This window comes from Poromitra crassiceps (genome assembly GCF_964638095.1).
Source record: "Poromitra crassiceps genome assembly, chromosome: 6".
In the NCBI taxonomy this organism is placed as follows: domain Eukaryota; kingdom Metazoa; phylum Chordata; class Actinopteri; order Beryciformes; family Melamphaidae; genus Poromitra; species Poromitra crassiceps.
Window position 1 is genome coordinate 9,988,530 of NC_139627.1, and position 25,639 is coordinate 10,014,168.

At 43.8% G+C, this 25,639-nt stretch overlaps 2 protein-coding genes across 5 annotated transcripts; both read right to left on the reverse strand.

The window, feature by feature from the left end:
* Positions 1–3,483: 3,483 nt before the first annotated feature.
* LOC310778534 (angiopoietin-4-like) lies at positions 3,484–17,078 on the reverse strand. Of its 4 annotated transcripts, none has more exons than XM_083638989.1 (7): positions 17,026–17,078; positions 16,690–16,775; positions 16,535–16,556; positions 16,344–16,429; positions 16,004–16,121; positions 12,454–12,633; positions 3,484–7,194 (listed from the first exon to the last, which is right to left on the reverse strand). In XM_083638989.1, exons 2-7 carry the CDS (start codon positions 16,759–16,761, stop codon positions 6,890–6,892), a joined length of 783 nt encoding a protein of 260 aa, XP_083495115.1. In that variant the 5' UTR covers positions 16,762–16,775; positions 17,026–17,078; the 3' UTR covers positions 3,484–6,889. The 4 variants fall into 4 exon arrangements, with proteins under 4 accessions (XP_083495115.1, XP_083495117.1, XP_083495116.1 ...); XM_083638991.1 differs by lacking the exon at positions 17,026–17,078 and adding an exon at positions 16,980–16,998; XM_083638990.1 differs by lacking the exon at positions 17,026–17,078 and adding an exon at positions 16,923–16,947.
* A 3,889-nt stretch (positions 17,079–20,967) lies between these two features.
* On the reverse strand, positions 20,968–22,213 carry LOC310777688 (C-X-C chemokine receptor type 3-like; the record flags this gene model as incomplete). The annotated part of the gene is made up of 2 exons (XM_083638066.1): positions 20,968–21,723; positions 21,851–22,213. 2 exons carry the CDS (start codon positions 22,211–22,213, stop codon positions 20,968–20,970), a joined length of 1,119 nt encoding a protein of 372 aa, XP_083494192.1.
* Between the last annotated feature and the right edge of the window lie 3,426 nt (positions 22,214–25,639).

Below are 25,639 nucleotides of genomic sequence, written 5' to 3' on the forward strand. Positions count from 1 at the left end.
CATTATGTGCTTCAGATGTTTTGATTTAGACGTGTAAGCTTAGATCAATAGATCATTATTCAGATGTTTTGATTTAGATGTGTAACCTCAGTGTTGTGATGTGTGAAGCTTCAGCCATCAGACTTTGGAGGAAAAGCAAAGGTATGAAAAGATGTTAAAGAGTCCATCATTAATCTTCATGACTGTGCAGTCCCAACCTCCACCAACTACCACACATGAGAGGAGAGGAGCTGAGATGGGGAGGAGTGGAGTGGAGAGGAGAGAGTAGAGGATTGGAGAGGAGAGGACGGGAGAGAAGAGGAGGAGAGAGGAAAGGAGACAGGAGATGAGAGGGGGAGCGAGATGACAGGAGTGGAGGAGAGTGGGAGAAGAGTGTGGAGGAGTCGTGGAGAGGAGTGGAGGAGAGGAAGGGAGAGGAGTGGAGAGTGGGAGGGGAGGAGAGTGGAGTGGAGTGGAGGAGAGGAAGGGAGAGGAGTGGAGAGTGGGAGGGGAGGAGAGTGGAGTGGAGAGGGGGAAGGAGAGAGGAGGAAGAGAGAGGAGAGGAGACTGGCTGGTTTTGGGCCCTCCCAGGTCTGGACAAGACTGTCAGCTAAATGCTAAACACATGTACAACACTCATTTATATTGCTTTATTTTTTTATTAATTTTGTTATCACTTCTATCCTGTAACAGCTTGTGGAACTTCTACTTTCTCATTTTGAAGATTTAGCTTGAAGTAAACGTTTGCATGGTCTCCTCTTGATGAGCTCAGGCCAAAGAAACCCATTTAAGAGCTGAGACCTAAACCTTTTTACTTCACTGCTGAAAAACTGGCTTTTTAAAGAGAAAAGTGTGATACAGCTCCTTTAAATATTTGCCATATTTTATGTTTCTTCTTTGTAAGAAAAAAGTAATAAAGATAAAATGTGGTTGTAGAAAACAACAAGTGTCGGTCCTGTGTGTGTGTGTGTGTGTGTGTGTGCGCGTGCCTTTGCGCGTGCGTGTGTGTGCGTGTGGCAGCAGCAACACAAATTGAAACACTGTAGATTCTCTCCCTTTGTCCAAATTAAAGCTCAACCCTCGCATCATGAAAATTCCTTCAAGTAGAAATGTTGTGAAGACATTAGCTCGTCAGATGTTGTGTGGACCAGAGGCATTAGCTAGTCTCTCTGCAGATTTTGTGAAGACCAGAGGCATTAACTTGTCTCTCTGCAGATGTTGTGAAGACCAGAGGCATTAGCTTGTCTCTCTGTAGATGTTGTGAGGACCAGAGGCATTAACTTGTCTCTCTGCAGATGTTGTGAAGACCAGAGGCATTAACTCGTCTCTCTGTAGATGTTGTGAAGACCAGAGGCATTAACTTGTCTCTCTGCAGATGTTGTGAAGACCAGAGGCATTAACTCGTCTCTCTGTAGATGTTGTGAGGACCAGAGGCATTAGCTAGTCTCTCTGTAGATGTTGTGAAGACCGGAGTCATTAGCTTGTCTCTCTGCAGATGATTGTAGAGATTTGTTAGGAAAATGTTTTTTCACTGAAACAAGATTAAACATGAAAACCATCAGATGAAATGCAGGGTGGAAAACTGAAGTTTCCTGTGACGATAATATGATGAAGTGTGAAGAGCAAACAGCGTCGCCTGGCAAAAGATCAAACTGACTGATAAAACTAGGTTTGTGGTGGTGTTGCTATGGAACATGACAGCTATTGGGGATTTTTGCATTTTTTTCTAACCATCTGTGAAAAAATTGCTTACCAACAATAGCTTTCTTCACCAATGTGTTCACATAGGTGTCTACTAACACCTCTCAATTTATTCCAAACCAAATCCACTGGGAAAATTCTTGGAAGCCAATCAAAGTTGGGGTACCCCGAGGGCCTGGGGGTGAAAAAATTGAAAACTAAAACATGTACAATATTAACTTATGGGGTGTCTAACTAGGGGTTTTGGGGGTGCGGTGAATCATTAGTTTTAAGTAAACCATTAGTATTAAGTAAAAAAAAAAACTCCCTGGCCATATAAACATATTTTATGATGAAGATATTACAAACAGAAATGTATCTCAAGTGAAACCTCAGTCAGTCAGTAGTTTCGATGCCAGCGAAAAACTTTAATAGGTCGGTGTGAACGCACCTTAAGATGAGACCCGAGGAGGCATCATCATTCTCATCCTCTGCAGAGTGCAAAGTGATGTGGTGAAAGGGGCGTGCTGCTGGTTGGTGACACCAAGTATGAAAAATCTTCAGTCTGTCGCTGTCGCGAGGGATATTACCCAATAGGCAAAGCCCTTCTAAAAGGGCGGAGCTAACATAATATATAGACCTTATTCGCTAACTCTGGACGCCACCATATTGTTGACATATACCGTCCTGCGCGCACACAGCGTTGCAGCTGACAACTAGTAACAGCCTTATTGACGTTTCTGTTCCATTACAAAATAGCGATGGTAATGACAGCAATAAAAACCCCACAGTTGTTGTTTGTATGCTGCCGTTAATGCCTGTAATAAATAAACAAAAGAACGAGGTGAACAGACTTTGCTGTGAGGAGCTGTCAGAAAGTTTCACCTGTCTTTCCTATATCCACACATCTCCTGTGCTGCTGACATATCCCCATACTTTACTTTATTGCTGTCATTACTACAGCCACGTGTAATGCAGGTCACCATCCGAACACAATTGGAATGATACAGGCAACGCTAACAGCGGCTAGCTTCCTATAAACGCTTCTCCACATAGGCTGTCACTTGAGAGATAGCTGCAGCGCTATGTCGACAATATGGCGGCGGTGTTCGTGCCAGTACATAAGTGACGTCAATCGAATAAGGCCTTGGCCACACTGATCCGTCAGAAAATGGACAGAACGGATAGACGGATAGATTTATGTCCGTTGCATGTACAAGTAACCTACTTGTACAGCAGGTGGCGGTAAGCACCTTGAAGGTGTCAGCGACCCGCCTATAAACCGAGAGAAGAAGAAAGCTGGCGTCAGCTAGCTGTAAGCTCTGTGCGCTACGTTACTTATGTGGCAATAAAATGCCACCGAATGACCAGATTAGATGGTGAAATCAGACGGTGACACTGACTATCACGTTGTACAACAGCGGGATGGTGTACACAGCATTAATTATAGCCTCCTTCACTGCCTCGGCCGCCATCTTCTTTGAAAAGTTGAAACAAATCTCGGAACGCCTCCTCTCGAGACCTCGACTCTGATTGGCTAAACGGACAGTGACTATCCGACCATCCGATACGTCCGTCCAGAAAAAGTTCATCCCTCTTCAACTTTCTGTCCATCAAAACGTATGCAAATTTTCTGGATACGTACGCTTCTGAGTGCTCCACGGACAGTCGGACAGTTGTCATTGAAAATGAATGGAAGTGAACAGAGAAATGAACGCACACGGACAGACACCACGGGTCAGTGTGGCCAAGGCCTAAGGTCTATACACTTGCTGAAGTGCACTGCGATACCAACCCTCATGAATGAAACGAGTTACAATATAGCCTAGTGTAACAATTAAATGTTTAGTTTTTATTTAATTTAGAATAACATTGGGAAATTGACTGCATTTACAGTAATGCATTTACTACATAATACAAACATCTTTTGCAAAGAAAACAATTTAATCGATATGTATTTTATAGTCAGCCGTTTCATTTGAATATACATGAGATGCTGCAACACGTTCTCACTCTGACGGGGTCCTATATTGCCTTCAGCACGGCACCCTTGTAATGTACGCCCACCATTGAACAAGCAGGCACTGTGCAGGTGCACCTGGGTCTGGGTCTCTCCACAGGTTGGGGTTACATATTGGGTCTTTAGGGTTAGACACTGGTAGCCACTTGGTTGGGGTTAGAGCAGAGATACTCAACTTGTTTTGCCCAGGGGCCACTTTTGCAAAATTACAGAAGGCCATCGGGTCTATAAGCTTTTAGAGAGTTTAGTCTCACAATTTTAACATTTAAGATGTTTAACACTTTGAGTGCCAGCCACTTTTGGAGAACGGACGCTCCCAGTGCCAGAGTTTCAGAGCGTTTTCAGTGATTTCTCGAAGCCCACAGAATATTGTGTGGTATTACTATGTAAACACTGAACACGCACAAATAACGATGAGACTCTCTTCTATCACCTGCAAAAAAACGTTTATTGATCCCATTTTCCGTTCTTTAGTTATGAGCCGGAGAAGATAGCTTGATTTGACCAAAAACAGCCACTTTTTTTCTAGAACCTGAGATATTCAGCCTTTTGTGAAAGGAAGCATTTCAAGCACATCATTGACTCATTGCTAATATTTTCTGATGTAATGACACCTCAAAAATAATTTCCTTCAATAAAAGAGTGAAAACAAAGGAATTTTGTTTGGCCAAATAAGATTTTTTAGCTGCAACCAGCAGCGCTGGCCCCTGCGTGCGCTGCTGGTTGCAGCTTCTTGCTGGTCTTGATTTACTGCTGGTGGGCATCAGATATTCTAGCTTGCGTTTGCCAATCCTGTCCTGCTGTCTGGGTGTTGTATGCTGCTCTGCGTGCTCTGCGTGCCCCCCCCCCTCAACTGCACACTCCTCCTTCTGGGAGTGTCTCTGGGGCTTTCTGCTGCCTGCGTTTGCTCTGCACTGAAAAGTCCGCTACATCCAGCTTTTTTACAGCCGCGTGTATTTGTCACCAGCTCCCATGCTTCCAGTTGAGAATAATAATAACTCCACGGCTGATCATGCGGATGGGCTGTTGCAGCGGACACGGAGGTGCTCAATTGTGACAGCAGATTGGCTGCTGCAGGCACAGCTATATGCTTCATGCATATCGATGCATACGGACGGATGCGATGCGATTTCCTTTTCCCCAACGACTTCTTCTGTGTGTTTAACTCCACTTTCTCTCATCTGGACAGTGCTGTCGCCACCTAAGGGTTCTGTAAAATAGGTTAGACACATTCAATAGCTCTCATATTGTAAGAGGCGATGTAAGAGGGTTAGATCGACACCCCCCCGTCAAAAAAACAATTTGGAGTTATTGACGCCATTTGGCGTCGCTGGCAGCCTACGGTAAATTTCTAATGACGCCATATGGCGTCGCTGGCACTCAATGTGTTAAGGTCAATCTCCCACATGGATAGATGGATCACTGGTCCATCCATACACTCTACCATGAGGCCACGTCGTAGCATAAATCTGAACCACCAAGCAGAATGCAAATAATCAAAGCAATAATGAGACTGATACTGGAAACACAGGGAAGTTCAATATAAATCAGCTTTTGAAAACCACTCACAAAATAAAAATCACATCCAGCTGTTGAAGCGACTTTATTCACTCCAGTTTCAACTCAAAAGTCGGCTATTCAGGGATTCAACAATAAACAACAAACAGCTAGAAATTCAGTTTGTTCAATTCAGTTCTGGAATGTGTTCCTAAACCCTCAAATCAAACAAGCACAGATCCTGTACATCCCACGGTGCCCACCGGGATCCCACCTCAGCTGGCGCGTGCCGGCTCTCACTTTCATTGTGCCACAGGGTTACATTACATGACGTCATTTAGCAGACGCTTTTATCCAAAGCGACTTACAATATCACATTTTGTCAACAGTAGAGAAATCGACTACGCAACACAATCTATGACAGCTACAACTTTTTGAAGGAATAGAGTAGCACTTGTAGAAAGTAGTTAGAGAAGGATTTGTTTTAAAGACAGAGAGAGGTGGTAGTTCAAGATGGTCCCAGGTGGAGCTTGGAAATGTGTGCTTTTAGTCTTTGCCGACAGATGGGCAGTGATTCGGCCGTCCTGACCGAAGGGGTCTGTTTGTTCGACCCTCCAATTTGCGTGTTTTGCTGGCATGATACAGCCACGGACGTAGTCTCAGTCAAGACTCTTAGGACTAATGTACACCACGTAGCCACGCTGCAACCTACGCTGGCACCGTGGAAAAAGGATCTCTGACAATCTTTCTCTGTTCAGTTTTCCCCCCTTAGATGGAGCTCAGTCAAACTTTATTAAACATATTATTAGCTTTCATTGTGATTAGAAAATGGTCCGAGGGCCTACAAAATAACCCATCTTCAGCTGCTCAGAATCCTCTCGACTGCCCTACAGCTGTGCAACAATCTCTCTGACACAGGGGACAATTGTTGCCAAGAAACTCATTCTGCAGAAATGGAAGTCCCCCTCTCCACCCTCTTTTCTGTTGTGGTTGGCGGACATGATCTACCGTATGTTATACGAATGGAGAGACTCAGGTTCCTGAGGACCAACTCACCTGGGAGATTTCTAACTATTTGCGACCCGTTTCTGGCCTACCTTGATGAGGTTAGGGGTGACAGGTGATTCGCCCGGCTGGTCTCTCTCGCTTGGGTGGGATCCCATATTTTTTTTTACAAGCATGTATGTAACTGGTGGCACCGCGTTGTAATTTTGGAGTGTATATATGTTATTTTTTTCTTTCTCTTATTTTCTTTTCCTGTATCTGAGTTTGTTTGTTTTTGTGTGTTGTTCTGAACAATTTAAATGGCAAAACAAAATATAAAAAAAAGAGAGAAAATGCTCAGAGGGCCACCAGACACCGTATCACAGGCTGGACCTGGGCCCCGGGCCATAAGTTGAGTATCACTGGGTTAGGGTTTGTATATGGTGGGGGACTTAAGGTTATACTCTCCAGGGGAAGACCCATGGAGACACTAACACATAACCAGAGAGAGGGGAGGGTGTTTTCTCATTGGAAGACCAGCTCCAGCCCCATGGCGTAAGTTGACCTTTGCCTGACCCCAACAGGTGCACAGTGCTTGTTTAACGATGCGCCCGTGGGCGTACATTATTTACGCACAAGGTTACCATGCTAGTTAGCATCTGATGCACAAGGCGCGTGACAGTGCAGCGATATAGGACGCCGTCAAAGTGAGAAGGTGGTCGGATCCTCTCACACAGCCTTGATCATCATTCGGGTGGCGCGGGCGGAGTAGGGGGCGGGACCCTTCCAGGTGAGCCAATGGAGGCCGGACGCCCAGCCGATGTGTTCTCCGGCCGGGTGCCAGTCTCCGTTCAGGCTGGCTGAGCCGCAGCGGCTGAACCACCAGCCACCGCCGCCCGCCTCCCAGGAGCTGCAGTCTGGGATGGCAATGTCTCCGAAGATGCAGGGCGAGCAGCCGTCGTTGTCGCGGTCGATGGTGCTGAAGCCAAAGCCGTTCTGGTCAATGCCGGCGTACGTCCCACGGATGGCGTCGCCTTTGGAGAGAGTTGGGATAGAAAGTGAGTCTCAAGGGCGCGGGAAGCTGGGTGCGGGGAGTGCCCCCCCCGGTGGCAATATATGGAATTTTCTAAAAAAAAAAAAAAAAAAAAAAAAATTACAGTGCACCTGAACGCAACATGCAAAATAGGCCTACCCGCTGAATAAGTGTCCAAATGTTCATGTCATTCTGGCCAATACTCCACTTCTGTTATAACATTTCAGTCTGGAAGATATCATCTTTATGACTTCTATGACATCTTTATGATATTTATCTTTATGCCACTTACTGATATATGCTTAAATACTTACGCTTAAATTAACCCACCCACTGAGAAAAGGATCAAATATTGGTGGTTAAGACTGAATAATGACATCACATATTTAATATGGGCTATTTAAGTTTTAATTTACATGCATTATGCAGCTGCCTCTTTTAACCAGCCTTTGCACTTTATTTTGTTTTAATAAAAGTGCTTATTGTTACATCTTACACATGGCTTTGAATGTTAATTTCAAATGAGATATTCCTTTAAATATGGCTAAAAAACATCCAAACGGCCAATAAATGTCTATCTTTTTTTGCGGCGGGTGACGCCTACAGTCCCTTCCTTGCAGCAGGAAGGGGGGAGGGGGGGTCCTTAGAAAATGAATAGCCCCGGGGGCCCATGGTACTATTAATCCGGCCCTGGATATATGGGAGGAATAGCAGGTAGGCTATCACTGTCCCTGATTCCTGAGGGTAAATTGAGTAATGCTGCAGAGAAGAGGAGAAGACACTGAATAATGACATCACAACAGTATAATCCTAATGTTAATTTTAAATGAAATATTCCTTTAAATATGGCTAAAAGTCCCAAAAATGTCAAATTTTCTTCGCCACTGCCCGCAAGGGCCGAGAGTCCCTTCCTTACAGCACCCCCTACTTAAATAGTAGTTCCAGCGCGGCTGGTCAGTCCCTAGAGTCAGGAAATGTTTTTGTGGTGTGTAGCATTTCTACCACGGTGCTGGGCCAACGGTCATAAGATGGAAAAGTCAGGACAGTCAATCAGTCACTCAGTGGACGTTTGTGAGGTTAGTGGTTAAAGGGCCGTAGCTAGGGATAGGAAGATGGCAAAGAGTTTAGATTTGAGGGATGGGTAGGATTAGTGGCTAGGGGGATATGGGTGGTGTTGGGGCGGGCAGGGTGGTGGAGCGAGAGAAAAGGAGCAATGGACCTCTTATACAGTATGTTTTCTAACAGTGATTACCTGTGCGGAGCCGAACTGATTGCGGAAAGTGACAGCTAGCGGTTCAGCTGTCGTAGAAATATGGAAGATTCGAACGTCTTCTCCACGTATTTTAAAGCAGCAGGCAGGTTATCTTCACAAATAAGCTAACTCTTTCAATGGGGTGAGGTTTCCTGACCCAATAATAATAATATAATGTGATTTTAAAAGCGACTCAAGGACACTGTACAGGTAAAATACAACAAAAAAAGCAGTATGAAAAAAAATGATAGGAAAGGGACTAAAAACAGTTATGGGATAGTGCTACCCTGAACCCAGGCCGTGCTGAGGAAGAGCGAGACTGAAGAGATGCGTTTTTAGTCTGTTCTTCAAAATGTTGATGGAGCCAGAGTCACAGATGCAGGGCCGGTTCCAGAACAAGATGACTAGGGATGCATCGTAGATAGGAAGGGGTGCACATGCACGGGCCGCCCGAAAAATTTGACATGTTATTTTACTAAAAATAATGCATTTTACCATCATTTCCAGATGATACCAGCCAAGCAAGAATATTTCAAGTGTTTCAAGTGCTTTACTATATCTCAACCTTAAAAGGTTACATGTAGGTGCCAAAAAGCCATAAATTCACATCAAAGAACAAAGAAAAACAACAATTATAATTCAAGTTTAAACAGTAAGTGTGCAGCTGCAGCATTTATATATATATATATATATATATGTGTACTGCACATATAGATGTCACAGTGGATATTATTACTAAGTTACTGAAAAACAATATAACAAAAATAAAATATACTGTAGCTACATCAAACTATACTATGTACAGAGCTGCCAGGATTCTCACCCGGACCAAACCCTGGCAACACATCAGCCCCACCCTGCAGCAATATATATATATATATATATATATATATATATATTTTTTTTTTTACTTTTCAACTGAGCATGCAGACAAATAAAATAAGGGTGCACTGCGTGCTTTTGCACCCCTGTAAAACCGGGCCTGCACGGATGGAGAGTGGGAGGGAGTTCCAGAGCTTGGGAACAGCAGCAGAGAACGCTCGGTCACCATTGGTGGATCTTTTGCTGTGGGGAATGGAGGGCTTTATAGGCGAGGAGGAGGACTTTGAAAGTTATACTGATTTGTATGGGAAGCCAGTGGAGTTGGGGTCCTCAGAAAACCCGAATAATACTGGAATAACCCAGATGTCTTAATCGGAAAATGCTAAATTCGGAAAAAGGGCAAATTCGGAAAATGCAACTGGAATATGCTGTTTACATGACCCTTATCAAATTCAGAATATTGCCATTTTCCGAATAATAGTGGAATATTGTGTGCATGTAAACGTAGTCACTAACACATGTTCTATCATTTTGTTAACTCCGTGTGTGCTGTGTGGGACTGTGCTGCCGGTTGAATAACATTAGCGACTTTAGCGTTACCTGACGAGCTGCCAGACAGTGTGGGGAAAACTGCATTTCTCTGCCGAGGTTCTAACTTTCACTTTCACGTTCGCTCAGTGTTTAGAGACAGATCGCTCGTCGTGTTTGAAGCAATAAGCGTCTTCCATGGTTCCATGGTCTTCCATGGATTCAGAATCCATGTGGAAGGACGCTTGTATGTGTTGCTGTCGGCCGAACGTTAACGTTACAGCCAGGCAGTGGAAAATCTGCATTGAATTTCTCCGCCTGACACCCGTGCGGACAAACGTTGCTCTAGTCTGCAAGCATGGGGCATGAGGTTTCTACTTTCACTTATGTCAGTGTTTAGTGATCGCACGTCGTCTTTCAAGAATGAAGCAACAAGCTGCGTCTTCCACATCGATTCTACCGAAGAATATCCATAATGTAAGTTAACGTAATAATCCCACAACAATCACGGCTTTCATTCACAGGGTGAATGAAAAGTGGCTTGTCTCTCTGTGTCGCTTCCCCCCGCTGCCCCGCCTTCTCCTATTCACCTTATTCACCACGCCCACTTTTTCCTCTCTTCCGCGTTACACGCAATTGTATTTATTCTCCGGTTCAGCGCTAGTTGGCGGCCAATTTCAAAACAAAACGTCATTATAATAATGAATGAAGTTCGGCAACATTCAGAATAAGCTACACTGCGGCCAACTTCAGTTACATGTTCATAGCGTTACTGCTGCGAGGAGCCGATGGCGGTACCCGGTCGGCATTTAACGTTAGTTACAAAAGCACGTCGACAGTGTTTTCTCACTGCAAGTAGCCTAACTACAGTAGGGTTTGACAGATAGCTAGTCCGACCGGTGTCAGCACAGCCAGCGCTCCCAGCCCTCGCTGCTCGTTAAATATGTCCAAATAGGCGTTATTCTGATAAACTGGTCACATATATGTTACGTTCTCACCCGCAAAATATTAAAACTTTAAAACAGTTTTTTTTCTTTTTGCTTGAAAACAGCTTTTTGCCAAGTCTAAAAATGACTATGGTAGGCGTAATCTACTTCCGTGTCTAAAACCGGAAAGACGATTACAAAATGGCGTCATGCAGAAGCGTGAATACATGAGATGTGCACAGTGTGCACAGTGTGCCTGTGGAGCCCGAGTAAATATCACTATTACAGACATTGGTCTATGACATAAGACATAAGATTAATGTCAAATTCAAGCAGATTTGGGAAGTCTAGGAAGCAATGCAGTACCGGGCTCGCACACTAAAATAACGGTCGCAAAAATGCAGACTGAAACTCTAGAACGCTGGAATGAAAGGGATGCGCCACTGTCTTAATATTTCACGTTGTGTCTTTTTTTCTTTTTATTAACCGATGGTTAACCGATTAAGGGTGCCGGTTAGTCGAAAGTCAAATGAACTGAAATCCACATCCCTAGTCCAAACGTGAAGTGACTCTGGGTCTAGGATCCAACTACATCGCCAAAGTTACAGTGCCGGATATCTTCATATTCCTAGAGGGAAAGCCCAGCGTCTCTACGGCACAAGACGTCTTTTTCCCTTATTCCGGGGATCTCTCTAGTTTCGGTTTCACTTGTTTCCTCAGATTTTCTGCTACGATGATGCATCGCCAACTGCAGTGATAGAACCCTGTTACGTCCACTCCAAATTGGTCTATTGGGATAGGAAGGTAGTAGAGAGTCGGGATTCAAGGGGTGGGTAGGGTTAGTGGCTAGGGGGATATGGGTTGTGGGGGGGGGGGGGGGGGGGGGGGGGCAGAGAAAAGGGGGGGTGGTGGGGTGATCTTAAAGGTTTGCACTTGTAACATTAACACATCACTATCCCATTCGTTATGAACACTTTAGTATAATTATTGTAAACAAAGCAGTCCACCAGTGGTGAGCCTGTCAGCCTCTATAAGCCTCTACTCTGCATCCTTCATTGTTTCTCCACCTGGTGGATCTGGAGGGAACTACTGGATGCTTTATGGCACAAAACATCCTCCATTGTTTCTCCACCTTGTGGATCTGGAGGGAAATCTGGATGGTTTATCGCACAAAACACGAAGAGGTTGTGTTCTTCAGAGCAAATTGAGCTAAAGCTGTCAGAGCTTCGGATCTGCAGCAGATGGTGGAAGGAGGAGGGAAAGGAAGATGGAGAAATCACTTCCAACATGTTGATCCTCTTCAGGAGGGGGAGGGGGGAGGGGCCAATGGGGATTATGGGAAATGTGCTTATGCTAGTATCATAATAAGGATATTAGCCACTGTGTGGCAGAAAATAAGATATTTACAGCACGTTAATGCACACATTGCACATGCCCCTATTTCCTCTGTTCCCAGGCCATTGCTCGGCACATGATAGATTTACAGTGGATCGTTTTCAAAAATGTCATTTCTGGGGGAGTTATAAAGCATACATCAATTCAAATATATATATATATATATATATATATATATATATATATATATATATATATATATATATAGAGAGAGAGAGAGAGAGAGAGAGAGAGAGAGAGAGAGAGAGAGAGAGAGAGAGAGAGAGAGATTATTAATCATTATGAATTCTTTCATATTGATATTGAGCAGCAGTAAAGGAAGATAAAATGGCTCTACCTGCATCCCCTCTGTAGTCCCCAGCAGTCAGCCTGTAAGCCTGCTCCTCGCTGCCCACTCTGAAGTCTGTGTACTGGGCGAAGGCGGCACCACCCTCATGGTCCCACAGGTCCACCCTGAGGCTCCAGCGCTTGGTCTTGGTCAGAGAGAAAACCCTCTCCAGTCCGAGCCAGTGATCCTCTGAGGGAAGCCATTTCATGTTTCCAGGATTATTTTCATGGCAAAACAAGTCATGAAGCCATGACACTCTGGGCATGGATACAGCACTAGAGGTGCTGCGGCTGGTCACTTTACACTCCCAGCTCCAAGAACCAATTTTCGGAAAATTACCATTTTATATAGATCAATATCACTCTGGAACTCTCTGCCAAAGGACATCATATCTACTGTTAACAATAAATCTGCCTTTAGAAAACAAACAAAGCAATTCCTTGCCAAATAGCTTTTGTCTATCTTTAGTGGTTTATTTTATGTTTTTTCTCTGTCTAGTGTGTTTAATTGTACTGTTATCTGTTAACACGTCATTTCATATTTTCACACAGTTGTATATTTGTTGACCTTATTAGTTTGAGTTGTTAGATGTTCTTTTTGTCGTCTGATTTTCTTTTTATCCTCTGTTATGTTGAGTATATATATATATATATATATATATATATATATATATATATATATATATATATATATATATATATATTTCTTTTAATCGTTTTATTATATGTTTGTATTCTCTGTGCTCAGGACCCCAGGAAGATTAGAGGTGCAGTCATGTCCTTCTAATGGGGATCCTTAAATAAACTAAACTAAACTAAACTAAACTAAACTAAACTAAACTAAACACTATCGTCGCAAAGGCAGGTAAGTTTGCGTTAGCGCCCGTTTTGCACCCGAATAGCGCCGCGTACAGTGCTAATTGTGGGCATGTTGCCCCGCTGCAGTCTGCGTGACATCGGCGCAAACCTCCATATACGTGTGTTTATCCCCAAAATGATTCACAGGTGTGATCATGTCCATCCCCCTTAAAAGCCACAGCGTGTGACAGCAGCTTCCTCCTCGCTGAGTGGGCCAGCAGAGGGACAGAGAAAACGGGCGCGAACGCAGAATTACCGCCGTTGCGAAGATAGGGCCCATGTAGCCTAATAAAACCATGACAAACTGCAATGTAGGCTATAGTTGAAAATCAACGTGGCATTCGAAGAGGGGAGAGTGTGTGCGTGCGAGGTTTTGGAGAGAGAGGGACATCCATGCCGTGCGTAATGTATCCGAGCCAGGATGTCCTGCACTGCGCACAGAACACTGGTGTGCTCACAGGTGCAGTGGGATGTTCGATTGTGCGATGGCATCTTCGCCAGAGTGCAAAATGACACTTGCGGGAGGCAAACAATAAGGGAAGAGGCGTACAAAGGGCAGTATTTTGCACATACACGCCTGGTTTGGCCTAGGCCACGCCTACACCTGTGTCTGCGCTTAGATCCCAGCGCAAAACTGGATGGTGGAGGCAGACGATAGCATAAGACATAGCATAGCATAAGACGCAGGGAAGATGACTTAAAGGAACACTCCGCCCATTTTCAAATAGCTTTGTATCATTAGAACATCAGTAGTATATCAGAAAACTGTAAACTGTTTTGAAGTCTGTCATTTAATTTGACAGTTATTGAGTGTTAAAGTGTGGACCAGTGACATCACTGGTCCACACTAACTCAAATTAATCACTCATTAACTCAAATCAACTCTCAATAACTGTCAAACTATTCATCATTCATCTAGTTTGACAGTTATTGAGAGTTAATTTGAGTTAATGAGTTATTAATTGGAGTTAGTGTGGACCAGTGATGTCACTGGTCCACACTTTAACACTCAATAACTGTCAAATTAAATGACAGACTTCAAAACAGTTTACAGTTTTCTGATATACTACTGATGTTCTAATGATACAAAGCTGGTTGAAAATGGGCAGAGTGTTCCTTTAAGAGGTGCGCAAACTGGTGTGCAAACGATAGCGCCTGTATGACGATAGGGCCCTATGAGTATGTTAACAAAGTCACCCCCCCTCCCCCATGTCTTATGCCTTCGTATTCACCTTACTGTATGTAGAAGAGACAGTCAGGCTTGAGAGACTAACAGGAAGTGTAAACACAATCGGAAATTCTGATTGTGTTTACACTTCCTGTGACGCATAAACCTAGTCTGACTCATAATGTGAGTCAAACTAGGTTTGACCAGGTGAGTCAAAGCAGTTTGAGCAGGTAAAACAGACGGCATTTTGAACAGGAAGTCGTGACACCATGGGTCAAGTGGGTGGGGCTACATAAGGTGAATACTGTAGTTGTGTTTTTATTTATTCGACTGTCGTACACATTCAAGTCTTGTCTGCACTACATGTGAGATCCTGCATTTTGTCCTGCATCTTAGTTTGTCAAACCTGTTTTGTGCAACTGCCTTAATGTCATCTGCTTTTTGTCAACACTTTGATTCAAATCACCTTCCACTGCCAAGAGAGCCTCTTAACCTATTGATACCTGATGCAGCATTTGTGTGTGTATCCCTTTAAGACCGTGAACCGCGGTTCGCGGTCTTAAAGGGATACGCACACAAATGAGGGATATACACGCAAATGCTGCATCAGGTATCAATGGGTTAACATTAGGGGTGTCACGATATTTCATCGCACGATATATCGCGATATCGAAACGTCACGATATCGATATCGTAAAAAAAAAAAAAAAAATGTTTTGCTCCTGAATAATAATAGAACAAATTTAGCAGAATCAACACGCATGAGTGAGGGGGTAGACTACTACTGGCATGGCAAAACAGCTCAAGGGGTACATAAGATTACATAAGTTTAGGGACCATTGAGCATGAGTTATTTAAGAAATAGATTGTATACTTTATTTTTCTTTCACCATGCAACAAACATTTAGTTTGTGACAGTGTGACACATTCTATTGCAATAGAAGCATTATCTTCCATGTTGTTTTCTAGTTATTATAATAACAATTTCCAAAAACAGCATTTGTTTTGTATTTTGTGTATTTCAAATGAAAGACTATTTTTCCAGTATTTTCCCAGGGCTCCCTTGAAAAGAGGTTTCGATTTCAACGGGACTCACATGGTTAAATAAATGATAAATAAATACATAAAAATGATTTACTTTTGTTAAAAAAAATATTGTTAAAATATCGTATCGTATCGTTATCGTGAACCCAATATAGTTAACATCCATGTTAATGCATTACACCAGTAGGAAACTATAGGCAGCATAAGAGTCATACAGTCACTGTCAAAAAATGAAAGACATTATGTCTACGAAAACCTCACAACTCATAATTTTGTTGATTTGCATCTTTTAACTTCAGTTGATTAACCCCATGGTGTTCTATGGCTTGTGGGAGTTTTACAACACTTGGATTTATGAAACCCTTTTTTAAATTAGACAACATCACTGGTCACACGGTTGTACTTTTGCGGCGGTTGTGCCCTTGGAAAGTAGTGCCCTTGGAAAGTAGTGCCCTTGGAAAGTAACATCTTGTAGGCCGACTTGACTTACTGTCCTGGCGTCCAAAGCCGTTTTTATACGCGGCCCATCCCCTGCGGAAGGAGACCTCTGCTCCAGTTCGTCTCTGAATCACCGTCCAGCCCCCGTCAGGCAGCATCTCACAGTAAGCCTGAGGACAAGTCCAAACACACACAGCATGATGTCAAAAAGCAAGCTGCCCTGCATGTTCACAACACTTTCTCAACAGGAATGTAGCTTGGAGGGCGCAGACGGCTGCAACACATTCTCACTGCCCAACTCGTACAAGAGCCGCCCGCTTTGTCAAAAGCCGTTAGGGGTGTCCACTCTTTACCGCTTTGGGAAGTTATGACCGTATTTTGTATTTTCATACCAAGAAAGGTTTGTTGACTCCCGGCGGCTGGAGGTAATAAAGCCCACTGGCTGCATCTGGTTTGAGAGCCTTAATCTGTGTGCAGTCTGTCACAATATAAACAAGATGACCAAAGTCAAAGTTGAATGAATTAAAATGTGTGGCAACTTTTTAGGTTTTTCAGATGTAAACAATAGAAATATGCACAATACCTTGAAGAGATCTCTTCCCAGCCTGAGGAGAGAGGATTTTGTTTTAAGTTCAGCCGAGAGTATTTTAGAGCAAGTAGAGGAGGAAGATATGGAGCAGAGAGTGAATTGTTTGTTTTGATCACATTGTTGTTATGATGGTGAATGTGTGTTTTTACCTTTGTCTGAACTTCAGAGAGGCTCAAGAGAAAAGTAAAGATCAGTGCACAACTTCCAAACAGACTCTTCATCTTCACCTGATTTTCTAGGCAAACAGTAGAGTAACATTATTCCAAACAGTTGGTAAATATCGTTGGTAAATGAGAACAGAAATTCACCAGAAGTTGGTCAAAGTGAAACAGCAGAGCAACACCCAAAAACAAAACCCAAGTTTACAACTCTCTATCTATACCATGCCAAAGACACACGTGTTACTTCTGGCTCCTGAGAAAGAAAGAAAAACTCTCACAGTTTAGCATGGAGTCAAGCAGCTTCATGAGAATGAACACACTTACTAATCACATGTTTATTCCCACACAGCACACACTCACCTGCGGGCCTTGGAACCGTGTGTGCCGTGTGAGCAAATTATAGCGCTATTGGTGTACCAAGCACTGCCCACTTCATGTGCCATCATGTCTAACCCTTTGTCTACAGTGGTGTCTAACCACACCCATACTGAACACCAGAGCCAGATTAACACCCCCAGGGGCCCCGGGGCACTGAAGCTCCCAGGGGCCCCCCTACCGATCGTCCGGATGTTTGGATGTTTTCTCGCCATATAATATCGCAGGATAAAAACATTAGTGTGACTGGAAATTTTGTACATTTTAAAGTAAAATGCATGAATCTGATGCACTCTGAAAGCAAAAGGAAGAGGCTAATCTTCACATTAATATCCTCTTCACTGTGCTGTGGCTTTACAATGATGAAAAAATAATTGACATTACATTTCCAATACAAAACAGCAGAGGGTGCCGCAGCACCACAAGCACCCCCACTTCTCCCGCCCCTGGTCACCACTTGCCCACAGGCATCCAATGAGACTAAATCATCAGACTTAATCTTCTTGGAAACACATTTTATTTTGTCCTGATTGGTCTTAGATTTGTGTCATAGTTCTGTGGAGCCCAACATGAGCCCGACCAAAAAAAAAAAAAAAAAAAAAATTTTTTTTTTTTTTTTTTAGGGCCCCTTCACCCCGAGGGCCCCGCCCTATGGTTAATCCGGCCTTGCTGAACACACACACACACACACACACACACACACACACACACACACACACACACACACACACACAAACACACACATGTAAAGTCCTGTAAAAGGGAGATATGGTGTGGAAAGAATAGATGACGCTGCTTTCCCAGATCAAAGTGTATTTTGTCTTTAAAGGAACACTCCGCCCATTTTCAACCAGCTTTGTATCATTAGAACATCAGTAGTATATCAGAAAACTGTAAACTGTTTTGAAGTCTGTCATTTAATTTGACAGTTATTGAGTGTTAAAGTGTGGACCAGTGACATCACTGGTCCACCCTAACTCAAATGAATAACTCATTAACTCAAATCAACTCTCAATAACTATCAAACTATTCATCATTCATCTAGTTTGACAGTTATTGAGAGTTGATTTGAGTTAATGAGTTATTCATTTGAGTTAGTGTGGACCAGTGATGTCACTGGTCCACACTTTAACACTCAATAACTGTCAAATTAAATGACAGACTTCAAAACCGTTTACAGTTTTCTGATATACTACTGATGTTCTAATGATACAAAGCTGGTTGAAAATGGGTCACAGAAACATACATGTACTGCACATATAACTGTCACAGTGGATATTATTACTAAGTTACTGAAAAACAATATAACAAAAATAAAAGATACTGTAGCTACATCAATAGACTATACTAAAATATTACTATTGGAATGTACAGGTAAACCAGTAACTTATTAATATAAACTCACTCATTCAGACACTGCAACAATCAACACAGGGTACATGGCCACAAGAAACTACTATTCCAGACCACATGAGCTGCTAGTTAGCTTTGCACACGGTTCTAACACTGCACCAGACGGCTGCCGGTGGCTAACGTTAGCTTAGCTACGTTAGTTTCGCTCCTCGTCAGGTAATAGAGAGCCGCAGGATTGAGTCCGGAAAACATTGATGCTAACACTTCCGGGTTCTTCACTGTTTCTGCGTATGGGATTTTTGAATGGGTTTTTGGCGCGATGCTTCAAATGAGGTCTGTGGTTAGCTTATTCAAACGCGAACCAGTGTTCAGCAGGATAATCTTCACACATGAGGACCACTTTTATGAGTTTTGAAGCTTTTACGTGCCGTTAAAAGGGCCGCTAGCTAGCAAACGGCTAAATGAGACTACACTGTTGAGCCGACAGGGATCTTATATGTCAATAATGTCACCACTTCAAAGGACGAACATGGAAATTCTCTTTCCCTCACCTGGTTCAGCCCGGGGTAATCAGTGCACAGCAGCGCACATATCAACAACACTCCAGGTTGAGTGGTGACGTGACGTGGAAGCCTATGCGACACTGTGTGTAGTTCTGGATTAGCTTAGCACAAGCTTTTTACTTCTAGGGCTCGCATTTACGCTTCAAAACTCATGAAAGTATAGTCCTCGTGTGAAGATGATGTCGCTGAACACTGGTTCGCGTTTGATTAAGCTTGCGTTGCCCACAGACCTTCAAGTAAAAATCAATCAATCTGGTGCACTTTGAAAGCAAAATGCAGAGGCTAGAGAATAAAAAACACTATAACTACTTTAACTAAAATAATATATGGTAAATGGTAAATGGTAAATGGTCTGCATTTATATAGCGCTTTTATCCAAAGCGCTTTACAATGAGTAGATAGTCTACATTCACCCATTCATACACCGATGGCGGCAGGCTGCCACGCAGGGTGCCTACACACCATTGGGAGCAAGGAGGGTTAAGTGTCTTGCCCAAGGACACAACGACAGCAGCTGGGAGGGAGCGGGGATCGAACCGCCAACCCTTGCGTCATTGGCCGACCCGCTCTACCTCCTGAGCTAAAGCCGCTAGAGCTATAGTGCATTAGTTAAAATTTCTCCAAAACACCACCTCATGACCTTGGGCTTGGGGGGTAAAAATGTGTGTGAACAACTTTTGAGAATTGTAGATTTGTGCAAGTTTGACAGTGTTGACGATTGGATGACAAGCACTATTTTCTGAAAATAGCTCAGAAAAACACACTTCAATGTACCTGGACATCCCATACAATCTTATACATTCTGGTTCTAGACTAGAGAGTTTAACAAGGCTGTGATTATCCTAGAGCTCAGCTCACAATATAGCATTTTATACAGTATAAGGTCAAGTACAGTACAAACAAATTGTATTATCACATTTTGAAAAGGTTAAAATGAGGCCATATTTCATCAGACATGAATGTGATTGGACTCTTTGGATTCACAAGAGCTTTGTAGCCATACCAAATGTATACAATTCCATGAATGTTTTGGTACTGTCGTAAGAATGATCTTACTTACTAAATAACCAACTCTATTTGCTTAAAATAATCCATGATTTATTACTGAAACATGCGCATGGAAGCATCTTCTACATCTCATATCTCGTAGCTGTAATACTTCCGGTTCTCAGGTTGTACACTCTATTTAATCCCCAAGAGGGAGGAGGAGGTGGAGACTATAATTACCATACAGAGGAGGAGTTTACTAAACCACTCCTTCTAACTAATTTTGGGTTATCTTACGACAATTCCTCCCTCTTGTTCATCAGAACATTATTTCCAAAATTACATTACACAGTTAATAACACAATTAATACAGTGGAAACTTATTATTCACTAATACAGTGATATATACAAAGAATGGAAGATACTGTAGCTAACCCTCCTCCTGCTACCTAGAACAAAAGGGTATGTGTACCGGTGCTGAAACCTATAAACGGGGAACAGGTGTGCGCACAGTCACTGATAGGTTAGTCATTCTTTCCTTAGTAAGGATTCTATGCAAGGTTTTATAGATGAGACCCCGGGTCACTGCACTAGCACCTCCTCTGGTCGGTCGGGTCACTGCACTAGCACCTCCTCTGGTCGGTCGGGGTCACTGCACTAGCACCTCCTCTGGTCGGTCGGGGTGCCTGTTCGGGGCGGAGGGGGACTGGTGGGGATAGCGTGATCCTCCCATGTGCTACATCCTGCCGGTGAAGCTCCCCGCTATCAGGTGAAAAGAAGCGGCTGGCAACTGCGCATGTGTCGGAGGAAGCATGGTGCTAGTCTGCGGCTCTCGCTAGATCGGCAGAGGGGGCGGAGCAGCGACCGGGGCAGCAGGGGGAAATTGGCCAAGTACGATTGGGGAGAAAATGGTGGTAAAATCACGAAGAAATCAAAAAGAGTTGGTCAGATTGTGTGCCTGCTCATCGATCTGTCTTTCTGATCTCTATCAGATCATCAATGCATCACCAATGGAGTTGGAGGTCTCTGCAGATGCAGGCCAAGTGTAGCTTCCCCTAGGCTGTAATCCGATGTCTCCTGGACTTGAGTCCATCTTCGCATTGCACCCATTATACAACCCGTTATACAACATGGACAGGAACTCAGCCCGGAGCTTGGTATCATTAGCGATGTAAATCAGGGGAGTGAGGCTGTAGTAGAGGTAACTCACAGAGGAGGTGACGATCAAGTCTCTGTCCAGACGTCTTCTGATCTCACAGTCCTGACGGCTGCTGTTGGAGTGACGTGTGTCCAACATGAGGATGACATTGTACGGTGTCCAGCAGAGAAGGAACAACACCATGTGGATCAGGAGTCTTACGACTCTGGTGTACCTCGGCACGACAGTCGGTTGACTGTCGTGCACCATCCGTCGCAGGAAGTAGCAGTTGCAGACGATCTGGATGGCTGAAGGCAGCAGGAAGCCCACTATGTGGTAGAGCAGGCGTGAGTCAGCCAGCTGCCAGTCAGATACTGACTGAGTGGAAAGCAGGTAGTTATGAACACACTCTGTCTTGCCTCGTCTGTCATCTCTCACAGCTTCTAGGAAGACCCAGTCAGGGATGGTGAGGAGCAAGGAGAAGAGCCAGGCCAACAGGCAGCTGATGGTGGTGAAGTAGCGTGTATTGGAAAAAACAAAGACACTAATCCAAAAGGGGGCCAGTCTGATGCAGGCCGCCAGGAAGATCGCACAGTAGAAGTTGACCTTGGGGGCACAAAGACATCAGCAGAGAGAGGTGAAATGCATTGACCATATTATCCAAAGCATTGTGGAAGATAACATCAAAAGTTCAACAAGCCTTCAGTCAGTGTTAGTGCCTCTTTCCACTTACCGTGAACATGGCTCCAATGATCTTGCAAAGGGGCGTCCCGAAGCTCCAGCCGTCATCTTGAGCGGCCTGTGCGGCCCAGAAGGGCAGTGTGATCAGCAGCCCGCAGTTTGCCACACACAGCTGGAGGAGATAGAGCATATAGAATCGCTTCAGTCTGTTGCTCGTCTTCCTCAGGGTCAGAGCCACAACCATCAGGAGCAGCCCGTTCCCCAGGAGACCCACAACGACCTCCACAGAGTACAGGACCGGGACGAACACTGCCTCAAAATGCATGCCACTAATGTTTCCATCGGTGCCATTAGAACAAGTGTAGTTGTCGAACAAATCAGCCAACTCTGAAACGAAGCCTGGATCATCTGCCATTGAAGTCTTCATAAGATCCTGCGTATGATTAACAAAAAGAATGAGAAAAGGGGGGGAGACACAGTCAGAACTCCAGGTTTTCTTTGGGCATTTCACTTGTATAATTTCTTTCAACAACATGGTGGCACTCGGGTAACAAGATGGCTTTTATGCAGAGAGGAGCTAGGGCAAATGTGGCCTCTGCTTTCTGCATTGGCTATCAGCCACAACCTAGAATGCAGTGCAATCATGGCCATTCCCTCCCATCCACGGTACCCTGCTGCAGCATTATGGTGGGTCTGAAGGGCCTAGGCCCACCCACTGGGGAGCCAGGCCAACCCAATCATGAGCCTTGCCCCCCCCCCCCCCCCCCCAATATTTTATTTTCACGTTTTTTAATAGAGCAGTACACAAACAAGACAAAGAGACGAAGAGATCCTGTGCAACTTATGCTTAGAATAGTGCAGACGGTGAACAACTTTAAACTGGATCAGCTGGTGTCTGGTATTAACTGATCAGAGTTGTACGACAGACAGACAGACTCCTTTCCCATATAATGTCAGATAAATCAATACCAAGTTCCCCCTGCTACACTTCTCTAATCCTCTCAGTTATCAAACAGACATACAAATCTAGAGATGAGATGCTCGGAGTGAGGAGGGCTCAGCAAAACATCGAAAAAAGCATGCTTGTTTGGGAGCGCTTATACGAGCCTTGTTTTTTAACATGTGGTTCCCTAACCCTAACCCTAACTGTTGAGCAATGGTGCGCAATCTTCTCCTTGCATGTGAAGTATTATAAGCAGAACTACTAAGACAGTTTTATCTTTAGCCTATTGGCATATTTATTCAGCATGAATATCACCGGCATGCGGCTCTCTCTCTCTCAGCATATAGACTGTTGTAGACTGACTGGTGTGTAGAACGTGGTGACGTCACGTATGAACGTCTACCGTAACACCTTGATAGAACAATATTACTGCCTTGGCAGCTACCGTAATACAGTGAGTAAAGGCGTCATCAAATAACACTTAGCACTAACCCTCATCAAAAGCTTTGAGTGAAAGCTCCTCATCCAATGAGGTGTTTGACTCCACGTTTGTAAGATTCTCGACCCACCCACCTGTAGCGTGTGAACCAGTGGATGAGTCTGTTTTGCCTTGTTCCCATGCGGGAACACACTGAATTCACGCGTAGATCTCCGTTAACGCAACAGCAGCTAGCAGAAGTTTCACTTCCTCTTTAGTGATTTTGATTTCAAAATAAAAGACGGAGAAAGTTCGGTTTTTACAACAACAAAAATAATCTAACTCAGACCCAATGTGACCTATGGTCCATAGACTAACTGCTACCAACATAAACTGAGTTTGGTGTCACTACCGTCATTAGTCCATTCATAATATCTCCATCAAGAGTAAAGCTTTCAGTCTTGACGCCACATGAGAAAGCATTCTCCCATGCGCTGGCTTTCCTCACGGCTCTTCTCACCCGTCTCCATTCCAAACATTCCCTTCCTGCTTTTGTCAGGTGGACTGACGTCACACAGGCCTGCCCTCTAGTGGACTGACGTCACACAGGCCTGCCCTCTAGCAAGGTTCAGCAAATCAACAATCAGCCCAAACTCCTCCCACCTATAATCCCATCACCAACATGGTGCTGATTGACAGTTGAGTAGTAGGGACTGGTAAGTATTTTGTATGAGCCTACTGATACATATCATGTAAACAGGGATTTAGTGGTAAAGAGAGATGTGGGTAAACTATCCAATGTGAGTAGTTTACCCAACTTGTTTCCAGGGTGGGAATTACACGGAGGCCTCCGTTGCCCCTCCCTCTGGCCATGATGCCCTGAGATCTATAAAGTGCCACCTTGGCAGTGCCCTGCTACCAGCCTGCTGTTGTCAGTTGATTTAAAAGTGTCAGTGGTCTCAGTTTAATGTAGCCTACCTGTCCTATGCAAAGGATGGCTCATTTTAACACATTTCAGAAAAATCGCTCTTCATGATGTCAATAGAGCAATGGCCTTTGTGCCCTGCATGTGGCCTTGTGCCCTAAACAACATATGGGACGCCGAAGGCCAAATGGCCACGCCCCTAAAACAACGAAATTCCCACCCTGCTTGTTTCCCCTCATTGATTAATACAGTTGATCTGAAAATAGGTGAGGAAACGGTCTGCCTCATTAAAAAAAGTGGGTAAACTGTGTTTACTTGCGTTTACCCTCCAGCTCCTGATTGTAAATAATATGGAGGTAGCCACTCCTGTTTTGAGACAGTGTTGATGTTTGAAGCCTAGCATGGCCGTCGCCATCTTGGGTTCTTGCGCAGCTAGACCAGGGGTTTCCCAGAGCCACAGCTCCACCTGCTATTGGTCTGTGATCGGCAAGCTGCGTGATCACTGGACAGACGACCTGTCAATCACCCCTATTTAGAGTCTATTTTACTCTAAATACTCCAGTAACAAATTAATGTTTTTATTTTGAAGGTAAATGTGGCTATATATTCCTGTATTCTGTCTATTTCTAGCAGGATTGCAATTTGATAGGAGTAAACCTTTTTTATTTTTTATTGACCAGCCATCATATTATGGCTGAAAATGTTAATTGAGTTGCTAATTATAAGCTATAGGCTACTCCAAAAGATTGCCACGGATTTCCTCGTCTGTAAAAAGTGCCCTCTCCAGACCCTGAATGCATTTCTAATGGCGCTCTGTATGGAAATCCCCTTTCCAAGCCGTCCCTGAAGGCAGCACTCACAGTATTGTAACAGCAAATTTAACTTTTGTACTAATATTATTCAGTTTGTGGAGTTATTTTTCTGTGACAAGTATCATCCAAATGTTAATTTAAAATTAGATATTCCTCTAAATCTGGCTAAAAACGTTAAAACTTTTTTGCCAGCCCCTGCCCCTCTAACATTCTCTGCATGTCCCTGCTGCTCTATAAAGGGTTAAGTGATGAGAGGAAGTGAACATGGTAAGCAGTGAACATGGTTGAATTTAAAATAAAGCACACTAATAATAATAATAATGATAATAATAATACAACCAACGTGATTTCAATATGGCTCTGGCTTTCACATCAGTATTGTTCTATGCCTTGTTCATGTCACCTGCTTTCATATCAGAGCTCTGAGGAGTTGGAGGAGGTGGTGTCTAAAAGGCATGTATTTAGTGGTGTGTGTAGTTCTTCATAGATCTAGCCTCTTAATCTTCCCCTCAGAGTGCACCAAATTGATGCATTTTACTTTAAAAAATCTGCCGGGGGGGCATGCCACCGGACCCCCCTAGAGGGTCGGCGCTCCACATTTTATTGTGTCCCCCCCACTTGTGAAACCAGGTATTCGCCCTTGGACTCTGATGTCATGATAGTTTGAGTATATTGAAAGGCTGAATGCTCCTATATTATCTTCCATGTGAGAAGGGGAGTCATATTGCCACTTTACACGGTGA

Excerpts from the sequence above, each read along its gene's own strand:
- LOC310778534 (XM_083638989.1), bottom strand. The coding sequence starts at position 16,761 with ATGAAGAGTCTGTTTGGAAGTTGTGCACTGATCTTTACTTTTCTCTTG. Across the intron at positions 16,430-16,534 it reads TGGGAAGAGATCTCTTCAAG|ACTGCACACAGATTAAGGCT; the intron begins GTATTGTGCATA and ends ATATTGTGACAG. Across the intron at positions 7,195-12,453 it reads GGACTACAGAGGGGATGCAG|GCGACGCCATCCGTGGGACG; the intron begins GTAGAGCCATTT and ends CTCTCTCCAAAG.